This window comes from Apodemus sylvaticus, chromosome 1 (assembly GCF_947179515.1).
Source record: "Apodemus sylvaticus chromosome 1, mApoSyl1.1, whole genome shotgun sequence".
NCBI lineage: Eukaryota > Metazoa > Chordata > Mammalia > Rodentia > Muridae > Apodemus > Apodemus sylvaticus.
The window spans coordinates 31406432-31419703 of NC_067472.1; the positions used below are offsets into that span (position 1 = coordinate 31406432).

The 13272-nt window shown below is 38.6% G+C and overlaps 1 protein-coding gene across 3 annotated transcripts in view; it reads left to right on the forward strand.

The window, feature by feature from the left end:
- Positions 1 to 13272, forward strand: part of Prkg1 (protein kinase cGMP-dependent 1) — a 1198874-nt gene that overhangs the window by 1139562 nt on the left and 46040 nt on the right. For all 3 annotated transcript variants that reach the window (XM_052187297.1, XM_052187287.1, XM_052187307.1), the window contains one exon: positions 8119 to 8215. In XM_052187297.1, the coding sequence (XP_052043257.1) occupies positions 8119 to 8215 (97 nt within the window). The remainder of the gene's footprint in view (positions 1 to 8118; positions 8216 to 13272) is intronic.

Genomic DNA, 13272 nt, shown 5'->3' on the forward strand with positions numbered 1-13272 from the left:
GCATTCAATAAGTGACTGTTAAATTGGTGTGAAGGAGAAAGAAATCTATATACAATTCTAGGCTAAGGAGAGCATATTCCAGAAGAGAACCAATCTATCTGTGGACTAGATTATCGATTTTGTGTTTCATGATTGAGTGAAATCCATGTGATTATGAGAAGAGATAAATTTCAAAACTCAAAATAAAATAAATAACATTTTGGATAAAGCCATCCTTTACTGCAATTAGATAATAGTTGTTAATATTAAAAGCACATTTCAGCTTGTTTCAAAGATCTTTGATTAAGATGACATTCATTCAGCCTCCTTTCCATAACATCTGTAAGCCTGAACTTAGGCTTGAAGTGCCTTTGTTTATTAGCAGATTCTTGTTACACTGTTACTCCAGTAACAAATCCCATTCATTCATTCATATTAAAATGGCTTGTCTCTGAAAAAAAAAAATCTCTATATCACAGGCTTCAAGAGAGACGAATCATGATAACATTTTGCAGTTTTAGTTTACTGTATACGTTTTTAGATATGCAGGAAGAAGCTTGCTTATATTGTAACGATGGGAGTTTGAGACTTGTTGTTTATTGCTAACACCTTTGATTTCCAGTCAGCAAGAAACATTCTGCAAATACTCATGTTACTTTAAAAAAAACAAGCCATTAAATCTTCATACTGTGAAGAGAGTTGAGTGTTTCCAAGAACCAGGCATAGGCTTGAAAAACGCTTAGGAAAGCACAAGGCAAAATACTGTGCCTTCAGCTTTGTCTCAGAAGGAAATGACTTCCCTCCCCCAGAGCCCCAACACCACCAGTCCCTGACTCCCTTCTAGCTTACTTTGCCGGACACCTGCTCACAGATGCCAGTGCATTCTGCAGGTCTCGAAGGCGGGTAACTCCCATTCAGCAATCCCCTGTTCCAGTGGACAGAGGGAGGCTTTCTACAGCCTGCCTCTGTAGTTCTCCTGACTCTGCTGTAATAAGAGGGCAACTTAAATTGAGGATCCGTATGGATCCTTCTAGAATGTGAAGGGGGCTTCTAATATATGCATTGTTAAACCTGGGGAAAGCGGGTGGCAAGCAAGGGTGGCGTGCCCACTGCTGATACAGCATGTGTAGTCGAGGGCATTGTAAAACCAAATCATCCCACCTAGGCCATGAAGTCTTGGCCATTAAAGAGCCTTGAGACTATGAACTTGTTTGAGGAAGGGGAAGACAAATAAATACAGGGTATAGTCAAAAGGTAAGCCTTTTTCCTCTGCCAAATATGCAATGGTAAGGAAACCAAACACGGAAAAATGCCCTCTTCTTGTTAAAAGCCATAAGGAGTTGTGGGAGGTCTGAATGGCGCTTTCCAATTCCTTTCATCCCATGACATGTACTAACTATTTAGAGTTGAGAAAGCTTTGGCAATTTACAATATGTAAATTGTGTATGCATATGCATGTGTATGTGATGTCTGTGTCCATGTGTGTGTGCATGCGTATGTGTGTCTGTGAGATATATGAAGTGATCAAAAAAGTAATGTAACCATGTTTCTGCAAGCTCAAAATTCAAATGAAAGTGAAATTTGGTAACAAATTTATTCTAAAATTCCAAGACTAAGGAGGATGTGTTTAAAGAAGCAACTGTTTGTAGTAAATGTTTATATTATTGGAAAACAAAAACAACTGCCATTTAAGACTCTTGAACTGTCCTGCCCTCTCCACTGTCCTTTCATTCCTATAATTCAGGTAAAGGTGCACGAAAAAGCATCATTCTTTTTTTGTGGTAGTACATATTTACTCAGAAAATCAGTTAAGAGAAACAAAAATTAATCTCCAATGGTACAAAGCTTTGAAAAGTTTTAGTTGTAATTGCATGTTGAACATATATTTCAAATATTCCGTATATAATAGCATATCCTCACCAATTTCTTTTACAAATATTTCTGTTGTTAATTTTTTAATTATCTTCTAAGAACCAATATGCTTTCATTTTTGAGCACTTACCTTGAGGCTAGAGTAGCCACCTGCCCAGTATCATTATAGATTAAAACTCAAGTACATGGATATAGGTAGGCATATTACTATTATTAATGCAGAAAAAACTGGCATTCAAATGTATTTTATAACCTCTGTGCTTTTCTTTGTTTTTAAGTTATGAGGATGTTGTAAAACCTGCAGATATGCAATCAGATAGTTTCAAAAAATAACTCACAGGCCGAGGGTCAGTCTCTCATCCTTGGGTCTGTCTTGCCCTGACATGTTTATTCAATATCTCCAGAATTAGTTTCATTTTAGAAATGTACATGTTGGCTGAGATGGACATCAATTCTGTTGTTGCAGATTCTACACAATGACAATAATTTAGTGCTCTGAGATGTGTTAAAAAGCATCTCTAAAATTATAGGATTTTCCTCTTATTTTTAAGAAATTTAATTAAATAAGTGTAAATACCCTGTGATGAGGATCAGTGAAAGGTTCTAGTCCTACTTTTTCTGATATTTAATTAAAGAATCAAACATTTTCAACACCTGGAAGGGCCAGCTACAAAACAGAAGCGAAATATGTGTTGCCTCATCTATACAGAGAGTTAGCAAGAATAATTTAGCTGCGAAAAACGTTCCATTTCCTGGAAGAAAGCTACATGCAAATTCCTGCATGTAGGATGCTTGCATGACTGTGGCTGCACAGCAGAAGGTGAAGTGGGGTTCTCCTCTGCATACATATGGCCTGTCTCTCTCAAGGGATGCACTTTATGACTAGATTGACTAAATAAATAAATCCAGAAAAATAAATAAATAAATCCACATACATACACATGTATATGTATGTGTGTATATATATATATATATTTCATGTACATAAAGCCTGTAGTCTTAAAAGGCACCATTGTGAAGTAGAAACAGAGAACTAATGTTATCTCCTATCTCCTAGAAGAATAGATCGCACTATCAGAGGAAAATTGACGTAATGAAATACTCAAGATTTGCTAAATTAATTTTGCACCTTCTATTGCTCTTTTACTAACTTAATCTACAAAACCATTCGCCCTAATCTCAGTGAATTAAAGAATGTTACTTTCATGCCTGATTGCCAAGAGCACTTTTGGTATGACAACTAAGCAAGAGATGACTGGTGTCTTGCTCATGAAAGCAGTTGAATTCTCCTTTACTGGCTAGACTTGGCTAATTTGAACATTTGAGAATCAAGGGTGTATGGTACGTAGCTCCCTCCTGATGCTTTGTCCATAGATGTTTCAGCAGTGACACAAAGACAGTAGTCCCTGGGGTTAGTTCGAATTATATCTGTTTCGTCTCCCTCAGCACAGATGAGTGGCTGTGGAAAGTGAAGGAATAGATGCAAGGGAGAAAGAACTGTAGATGTGCGCGCTGCGTGTATCTTAGCCTCATCCGCACACCTTCGGGTTTTCAGGGGATTTTAAAAAAAGTATCGTATTTATTCACTTTACATCTCGATTGTAGCTTCCCCTCCCTCCTCTCTTTCTAGTTCTCCCTCTCACCTTAGGAACTCCTGTGGCATAAAAGTAAACTTGAAAAGAGGGAGTAAAATTTAACACAATTTTGTCATTTTTTCAGCTAATTTCATCTGTGCCCGGGCTCTGGGTTGCTACAGGAAAGTGCTGGAGTTTTCAGAAGACTTAGTTCCGTGGGGCTGGGATCTGCTGTGCAGCAGAATCTCTGGGAGTTTCTTGCATTAACTCTCCAACATTTCGCAAACAATCGTCCTACAAGGATTAACAAGGCTCCATTGTTTCTAATCACTACCTTCCCACATGAACTTTATCATTAGGAATGTCTGGGAACTGATACATTCCCTTTGCCTGCCTCACCCAACACACATATAGATTTTTTTTTTTTGCTTTTTTTCATTTGTTTGTTATAGTTTGCTTGCTCATTTTCTATGTTTGCTGGGAATTGAAGCCAGAGTCTCATACTTGTTAAGCAAGTATCTATCTATAAGCCATAGTCTAACCTTATTTATGTTTTATTCATCTATTTATGGGTTTATAGGCTTTGTGTGGTTGTAACTGTAACATATATACGAGTATTTATACTTTTTTGGGAAAACATACCTATAGTTTTCACCCCATTACTAAGTTAGTAATAATGATATTTAAGTTAGTGGCTCACACTAACTTAAGAGTGATTAGAGAATATATTTTATAGCCCTGTAATACAGTAAGGGATCAATCATTGCGGATTGTTGCTGAAATTGAATTTTATTAAACACTTGGTAACCGTCCTTCCGTAAACGTTTTTCAACTGCTGCACATACTACCATACTTAATTCCTTGTATGTCAGCCCCCTGCAGCAGGTTAACTGAGAACATGGAGTGGACGCTCATTTTGTTTCTGATAAAGGGGTTATTTGATAGGCCACTAACTACTTACCAGTTTCTTTCCATTCAAATTTCATCAACTCTAAAGAAATTAGAATGCCATTGATGGATTCACATTTTCTTATTTAAGTCCCCTAGGAAAAGAATGGATATATCCCTGATGTAGAAGACAATAGAGAAAAAGAATGAAATGAAAATCATAGCTGAGCATCTCTAGAAATCCCTGCACATAAGCTTGGTCATGTTTTAAAGTTGCTAATACAAAGGGGGAATGTAAAAACTCCCTGTTATGATGGTCCTGCTCTTTAATAAACATAAATGAGAAGAAAATTAAAATAATCTGAAATAATAGGCAACAAACAGCATTTCCTGGCTTGGAAGAGAGAGTCTGCCTATGTATTGTCTGAATTGTCCAAGAATTAGCTCCTGACACAATGGAAAGAGAAAGGAAGACCAAGACTACAATTATCTTAAGGCACTTTTAAGATATATCTCATCAATATTAAGCTAATACCTTCAGAGAACATTTTTTTTCAATCGAGCAGGGATAGTTTATTGAACACACAGAGAATGTTTTTAAATTTTGAATAATAATACTAACAAAGTATTATTTTAAAAATAGCAAAGTGTGATTATGATGATATTGGTAATCACAATCAATACTAATAGTGAATAAAATAAAATGTCTATTACTTAGAAAATGGATGTATGTATGTGTAAGCATGAATATACATGTGTAAAAGTATGCGTGTATGTGTATGTGTGAGTATATATGAGGGAGTATGTTGTGTGTATGCCTCTGTGTATATGAGTGTGTGTGTGTGTGTGTGTGTGTTTTCTAGATAAGTATAGATACTTATGTAGAGAGGGAGTCAAAGGACAACTTTTAGAAGTTGGTTCTTTCCTTTCACTGCAGTTTCTTGGAATTAAACCTAGGATGTCAGGTGTGTTTTTTAAGCATTGTTAACCATCTCGCCAACACTGGTTATGCATTTGTTAACATTTTAAGCTGATAGCCATTACAGAACCATTGCTCAGCTGATGACAGAGGACCAAAAGTAAAAGAACCCAAACCTTCTTGCCACATTCCACCAGCCCTGGCTCCTTGGGAAGCGACTTCTCCCTCTTGTCTAATTTAATCTTTGCCCAGGCTCTGGGTTGCTACAGGAGAGTTCTGGAGCTTTCTAGACTTAGCTCTATGGGGCTGGGAACAGAATCTCACAGTGGGGAGTTTTCTCACAGTGGGGACTTTGGGTACCAACCCTACAAGTTACTGTTTCACTTACAGGTAGCAAGGCCCAGGCAGCCTTGGGAATCAATTCACTTATTTGGATGCACTTGCAACCTAAATTTACAAGGCCAAACTGAATGTCAGGGGTGTATTCAAGAGTTTAAGGAATAATACCATAAATTAAACAGATATAAGGCAGTAATCCAATAGTCTTGAGTGTGCCCTTTTTGCCCCTGAGATCTGTATATCCAGCAAACATCATTACTATTCAAAAGTGTTCCTTTTATGAATATGTGAGGATTATTAGTTCTGAAGTGGCATTTTAGTAGTGTTTTATTCCAAAGAATGTTATTTTGAATTAATAAAAGTATCAGTTATCCTAACTGGTAGTACACATTATAATCCCAGTTCTGGACACATTAAAAGCAGAAGGATCACTAGGTTAAAGCCAGCCTGGTTTACATAAAAAGGCTTTGTCTCCAAAAGCAGGCAGAGCAAAGACAAAGGCAATAGCCCACAGGAAAGCAGCAACCACATTAATTAATGAACCAGCAGTCGATGTGTTATCCTAAAAATTCAGCAACTGGCAGGGAAGTCAGAACCAACTGTTGTTTCTTTAGGTTTTTCCTTTCAGCTTCCTTTCATGTTTGTTTTATGAGACTGATAAAATAGCATCGGGTATGGAGATTTCAAAGTATTTTTTTAAAAGAACTCTTCATTTTAAAGAAAAACAGATTTTGTTTTCAAAAAAGAAAGTCAAAAACTGGAGAAATGGTAATAGGGATGTGTTTATCTAGACAACCAGGAAACACCCCAGTGCCTATAAACCCTGGTGGAGTCTGATCTCAACAGATGTCCTTTTGAAGCACCTGTTGGAGTTAACTCTGCCCCTGCCTGATTAAGTGGACTGGAGGTTTAACGTTCCAAAAGCAGCCTGCATTTGGAATGTCAGATGCGTGCATTTGCCCCTTAGGTTCCGTTCTAGTTGCTCAGGTCCTGCACTGCTCTGGTGACCTTTGGATTGGGTAGTTAATGAGAGAAGTCTGCAAACGCTCTTGGATTCACCAGCTTTGTCTATAAAGGTTCGTTTGCAGTAGCCAAATACACACAATAAGCAAATAAATAAAGACTTGTACCTGTTTTCATCCACTCTGAGTTGTCTGTCAATGAGGGACAACTCGTTGAAAAGATATAACGGTAACTGGAAATCAAGGGGAGTTGGAAGCTTGTCTAAGAAGCTATCCTATGCTTTACAGGATGATGTTTGAAGGTGTGTTGGTTTATCCTAAAAAATGCCATATAGCATAGCACTAAAGGTGCTGGGATTGTGTTAATCATTGCACTGGGCAGTGGTGGCGCACGCCTTTAATCCCAGCACTTGGGAGGCAGAGGCAGGCAGATTTCTGAGTTCGAGGCCAGCCTGGTCCACAGAGTGAGTCCAAGGACAGCCAGGGCTACACAGAGAAACCCTGTCTCAAAAAACAACAACAACAACAATAACAACAAAAGGATAATCATTGCACAACCTGTGTACATACCATTTCCTCAAGTATATTCTTCATCTCCATGCATTTAACAGTACTGGAATAAATCCTATTGGCCTGAAGGTCAAAGGTCATACATAGTGATTTTCAACACTTCAATTTCGAGACAGCTGAATGACCCGGCTTTAGTCAGTGGGCTGATCATCTCCACTTTAAGCCTTCCTGCCCTTTCTAAAAATAGCAGGGCCTTTAAGCAGGGGATATTTTAAGCAACTCATACTCGGTTTTCTCATTGCGCAGAAGCACATTTTGGCCTCTTGCCCCTGTCAGATTGACACTTGTGCAGTTAGACCTGGATGCTAGTCCACGCTTCTTGCCACTCATATAAAAAGACCCTGGGATTGCTAGCAGAGAGGCAGTGGACAGACGCGAGCAGAGGAAACACCTTTATTAGGGATGGGACTACACTCCTGCAATCCTTCATTTCAGACATTTACAACTCAGTCCGCAGCTTTTCGGACCTGTTCTTTCTTCTTTTTCTTTTTTTCCTAAAACCTGGCTGTGATTTCACTCCAGAGACATCCCCCGCTTGTCTCTGGATCCTGCCATTTCTCGCAAACACTGATAGAAGACACTGCCAATCTGTGGATAAGAGAAACTAATGAGAAACTGCTATCTAAAACCTGAACTGCAAAACCAAAACCAAGCAAACCCTAAACCTCCAAAACAAATCCAAAAGAGAGCAACTCAAACAATCCACACTCACAAGAAGACCCGTAGAAAAAACCCCAAGATGTGACTGAGTTGATAACGGGGCGTAGCGGTCACTTGACTGGCGTGCATTGGATACTCTGTATTTTTCTCTTTTGAAAAACAAGTGCAAGGCTATGTTATTCTAAACAGCTGGGACCAAAAAATTATGCGTGTGAGAAAACACAGACTCTAAAAGCAAAATGGAATTGAGGCGGGTAAAGGCCGTGCCGCCGTCTTGCCATTCCAGTGCGTTCATTCGTGGTACTCGTGTTTGCGCATCTAAGAAATTTCCATTTTTTCACATCAAAAAATCCAGATATGAAGCCGAAGCTGCCTTCTTCGCCAACCTGAAGCTGTCTGATTTCAACATCATTGACACCCTCGGAGTTGGAGGTTTCGGACGAGTAGAGCTGGTAGGTGACTTTTTTTTTTTTTAAATGTTTTGCAAAGCTTGTCTCCCGCCTCACATTGTCTCCTAGCCTAAGAGCTCCTTCCCCTCCTCTTGTTAACTCTCATCGCTCTAATCAGAAGCAGACACCTGCATGCAGGCATGTCCCAGATTGTTTAACGGTGTGGGCTAGGATATGCAGTCAGTGTACTCCGGCTGCAAATCACCTCATAGAAAGCTCTTCATACTGAGTGAATGCTAAACACATTCATTTAATGAGGAGTCTTAAATCACCATTTGTCCCCCTGATTGTCTATGATCTTCCTTCCTCAGTTCTGATCTGTGCTTATTTATATAATTATGCTGTGATTAAATTATTTTAAATGCAAACACAGAAAAGAAACTGTAATATCTATTATATACATACATATTTATATACACAAAATAAATGTAGTGTTTAGTAACCCTGTGATTCTATAATTGTAAGTATCTAATTAGATTATAGTGATAGTGGTTTAGATGTTTATTATAGTTTATTTCACATTATATAAACTTCATGTAGTTTATTTCACTAGGTAAATAGATACACATTATGGGACATGATAAAGACACTTCTGTCCAAGTTCATTGGTTAAGCACATTGTATGGATATGGTATTAAAAACCATAAGAGCATAGCTCCATTTTGTAATTGTTAGAAATAGGAATTTTAAAACTGACTTTTGTGAGAAAAAATAAGGAAGGAAGTATATCCTGGTGACTGAGGCAGCTGTAGTCCAATGATGTGGCATTAGAGAATACAGAGTCACTCCCATCTCTCTGCTGGGCACGGGGGAGTCCCTGATAGGAGACTCCGGTACAGTGTGCTAGGAACTCCCCAGCACTGTGTAAAGTGCAGTAAACAGTTACTGTTGCTCCGCGAGGTCAGGAGGGATCCCGTCCACAACAGTCAAGTGAGCCAGAGCTATTCTTGATATTTGTTTGTGTTGTGGTGAGGCTCTCTGGCTTCGACACAGGAAAATGTCATTTGCTGAAGTATTAGAAAAGGCCTTAGGACTAAGGCGTGTTCCCCTGAATCTGCATTATACTTCCCGTGATGTGGGCTGAAGCTATTATAATAATTATTACTATTTCAGACACAAACATCCAGAATGCACCTGTGAGACTCTGGTTGTTGTTAACTATGGATGTAAAAACCTAGTAAGGGTGCAGAAAACAGTCAAATCTTTTTGCTTCTTTAAACTTCACCTATCAATTACTTAATGCAGCCTGCCCTATGACCAGAAACAACTTAGGGAGGAAAGATCTGGGGGCTGGGGGGCGCGATTGACAGGTCTAAAATCCGCCATTGAAGAAAGTCCGATGTGGAGCTCTATGTGGAGTTTGGAGGCAGGAACTAACAGACTGTAGAAGAAGGCTGCTTGCTGGATGGCTTTTCGTGGCTTGCTCTTATTGCTTTCTTTTGATTGTTATCATTTTTTTAGAGATAGTTACATTAAGTCCTCCTGCCCTCTCCTTGCTTCAGACCCTTCCTTTCCCCTTCCCTCTCACATTCATGGCCCAGGACCCCCTGCCTAAGGCAACATCACCCACGGTGGGCAGGGCCCTCCCACATCAACGGTTAACCAAGAGAAGTCCTCACAAATGTGCCCACAGACAGACCTGATGAAGACAGTTCTTCAGTTGAGGTTCCCCTTCTTGAATGATGCTTGTTTGTGTAAAGGTAACAAAACCCAGCCAGCATCGAGCCTTACAGTTTTTACAAGAAATTGACAAGTTATAATACTGACGAGTTTTAATGGCTAATGAAGGCAGGGTTAGAATTGCACGGTTTGGCTCTGGAGGGTAGGAACACAGAGCAGGACTGAGAAGACAGCTCCTTACTGTGATGACTAGAAATTTCTCAGAGTAGTGGTTCTCAGCATCTGTGTGGCAACCCCTCAGGAGGGGTCACATATCAGATATCCTGCATATCAGATATTTCCATTAGGATTCCCAACAGTAGCAAAATTACAGTTAGGAAGTAGCAGTGAAATAATTTTATGGTTGGCGGTCACCACAACATAAGGAACTGTATTAAAGGGTCTCAGCATTAGGAAGGTTCAGAACCACTGCCTTCGAGCATAATTTGGAGGGTATTTGATATAGTTCCTTAAAACCAGTTTTAAGGACTATGGGCAAGGGAGGGAAAGATGGCTCAGTGGTCAGGAGAACTCAACTGTAGCACCCACTCTGGACCCTGCCTCCAAATGATGTCATGCTTGCTTATGGCCTCCACAACAATGCTCTCACTTGCACGTGTGTTTGTGTGTGCGCACACGTATGCACACACACACACACACACACACACGCACATGCACCACACATAAAATTAAAAATAAAGTCTCTCAAATGGATGGAGCTGGAGAACATCATACTAAGTGAGGTAACCCAGTCTCAAAAGATCAATCATGGTATGCACTCACTAATAAGTGGATATTAGCCTGGAAAACTGGAATACCCAAAACATAATCCACACATCAAATGAGGTACAAGAAGAATGGAGGAGTAGCCCCTGGTTCTGGAAAGACTCAGTGTAGCAGTATAGGGCAAAACCAGAACAGAGAAGTGGGAAGGGGTGGGTGGGAGAACAGGGGGAGGGAAGGGGACTTAAGTGACTTTCGAGGAGTGGGGGGCCAGAAAAGGGGAAATCATTTGAGATGTAAATAAAAAATATATCGAATAAAAAAAAAAGAAACTTTAAAAAAAAATAAAAATAAAAATAAAAAAAGCCTCTAATAAAGACTTTAGACAATGAAATTGCTGCTTTACTCAACAAAAAGCAGCATTATATCTACAAATTGCTAGTGAATGACTTCAAGTCACCCCTTTTTGGGGAAATGCAGAGATTGCCTGAGGATGTTGGAAATGTTGCTTTTCAATAGCTTTGGAAAAGAAAACCAGTTGTGAACTCACTTCAAGTTGAAAAATTTAATACTGGCTTGAAAAATTGAAAACTCATAGAAAATTCTCTGAAAAATACACACAAAATTAAGGGAAATTTAATCATATAAAAGGAAATAATAGTTTTAAAAGACCAAATCTATGTATATGTATGTTCATTTATACATGTGCATGTTAGTATATTTATATATATATTTCCATCTCAGGGGAGATACTATACATATCCACCTGATTTTCTCTGTTTGAATATTATAGTTTACTGTTTTTTAAAGATATTTAAAGAAAACTAATACCCCTGGCCTAGAGAGATAGTTGAACAGTTAAAGGTGTTTGCTGTTCTTCTAGAGGACCCACGTTCAGTTCCCAGAATCCATACCAGGCAGCACAACCCCTCTAACTCCAGTAAATCTGAGACCTTCTTCTAGCTTCCCTGGAAACCTGCATTTATATGCACATAGCCACATACAGATACACAGATGCACATGTAATTTAAAATATTTTTACAAGAATAAAAGAAAACCCAAAGCATTCATCTAGATTCAAAATATAGCTAGTTTGTAATCTGCTGATATAATATTCAAAAATCCTCAGTGGATCATTAGAGACAGTGCATCCATTAGGATCAGAGACATGTCCTAAAACTCAGAAGTCACAACTGGTGTGATCCTTAACATCCTAAAAATGTATTAGAGAGTACACAGAATATCTAAAATGCATAGATTGTTAACACATGGAAACACAGGTCTAAACATATTAATAGAAAGTATGTAATATTTACAATTTGAGCCAACTAGTTGTTATTTACCAATGATAATCAAGTAAAGGACATTTTAAAAAATAACACTAAATTGTATCATAGTATCCTAAACTACATTTCCCAGGTATGAGATTATAAACTCTCCAATGAGATATGAAGAGTTTAGAGATTTGAAATTTTAAGCCCCATGTCCTAAAAAACTAAGAGCTTTGTAAGTGTTTGCTTGATATGCAGAAGATGCTTGCAGCATTTTGCATGATATGCCCAACCTGTTGGTCTTAACAGTTCCTAAATTTTTGTTTTGTTAGTTTAGACAAATTTAGGTACAAGAGTATTTCTGTCACAAGAATTTCTAAATAACTTACTTTGTTTTGTGGAATGAGAGATCATCGTGAGAAGTTTAAGTTTTATTCAGCGTGCAGCCTCCTTTCTGTTATCTGCCTCCTATCATGTGTTTTGCTCATGTTCTTAACCAATGAGCTTTGTAATGTGTTCAGTATGCTGTGCTTACTGTATGTCTTGTAGAAAACCAATTCTGTTTGCAATGTCACTCATATGTATGCCGTGTGTGTATACCTTCAGTCTTTAAGTATCACTAGAAGGAAAATAAAGGAGACCGTAATTATCCTAATGTGCTATGGTTGTAAAATAATGAGATTGCCTTTAACAGTCATATGTGAAAATGGGTCCCCTTGTTTTATAATAACATCCATAATCTGTTCCACTTTTTGGGGGCGGGGGTCAGAGGCACCTGCTTTCAGAAGTGATTTGCCCAGAGTCAGACAACTTTGCAACCTGTCACTGTTAGTGGTTTTTACCTTAAATATTAATTTATTCTGTAGTCCTAAGATTTCCTAATTAATTAATTTATCAATTCATTCTGTAGTTCTAAGACTTAGCTAATAATGCAAAAAATAATATATAAAGTTTTATTTTCTGCATTATATTTTTTCCCTGAATCATGGGATGGGAGATTTGAAAGTTTAATTGGAAAAGTTGCCCCTAGCTTTGGGGATTCACAGTTTGCTGCAAAGAGCGAATAAGACTAGACCATAAGCAATGCAGGAGAGACACAGTTGGTGCGTGGAAGAGGAAGGCTCGGGTAGAGTGGGTAACACTTTCCCATGGTGATGCATCATGGGAAATACTCGTGAAAACCAAAGCGTAAGAACAAAGGCTTGCTGACAAAGTCATACTCCAAACTCAAATGACCAACCTTTCACTTGAAGCCTGCTTGATAATCTTCAAGTTCACGCCCAGTTCATAATTCTGCTCATGTAGCTGCTCTGGGAAGAGAGTTCAGGGTGTGGCTCATGTCTCCCAGGGAAAATGTGATGACTCATGGAAGGGAAAGAAGTCCCCAAATGACAGACTTTTATTGTT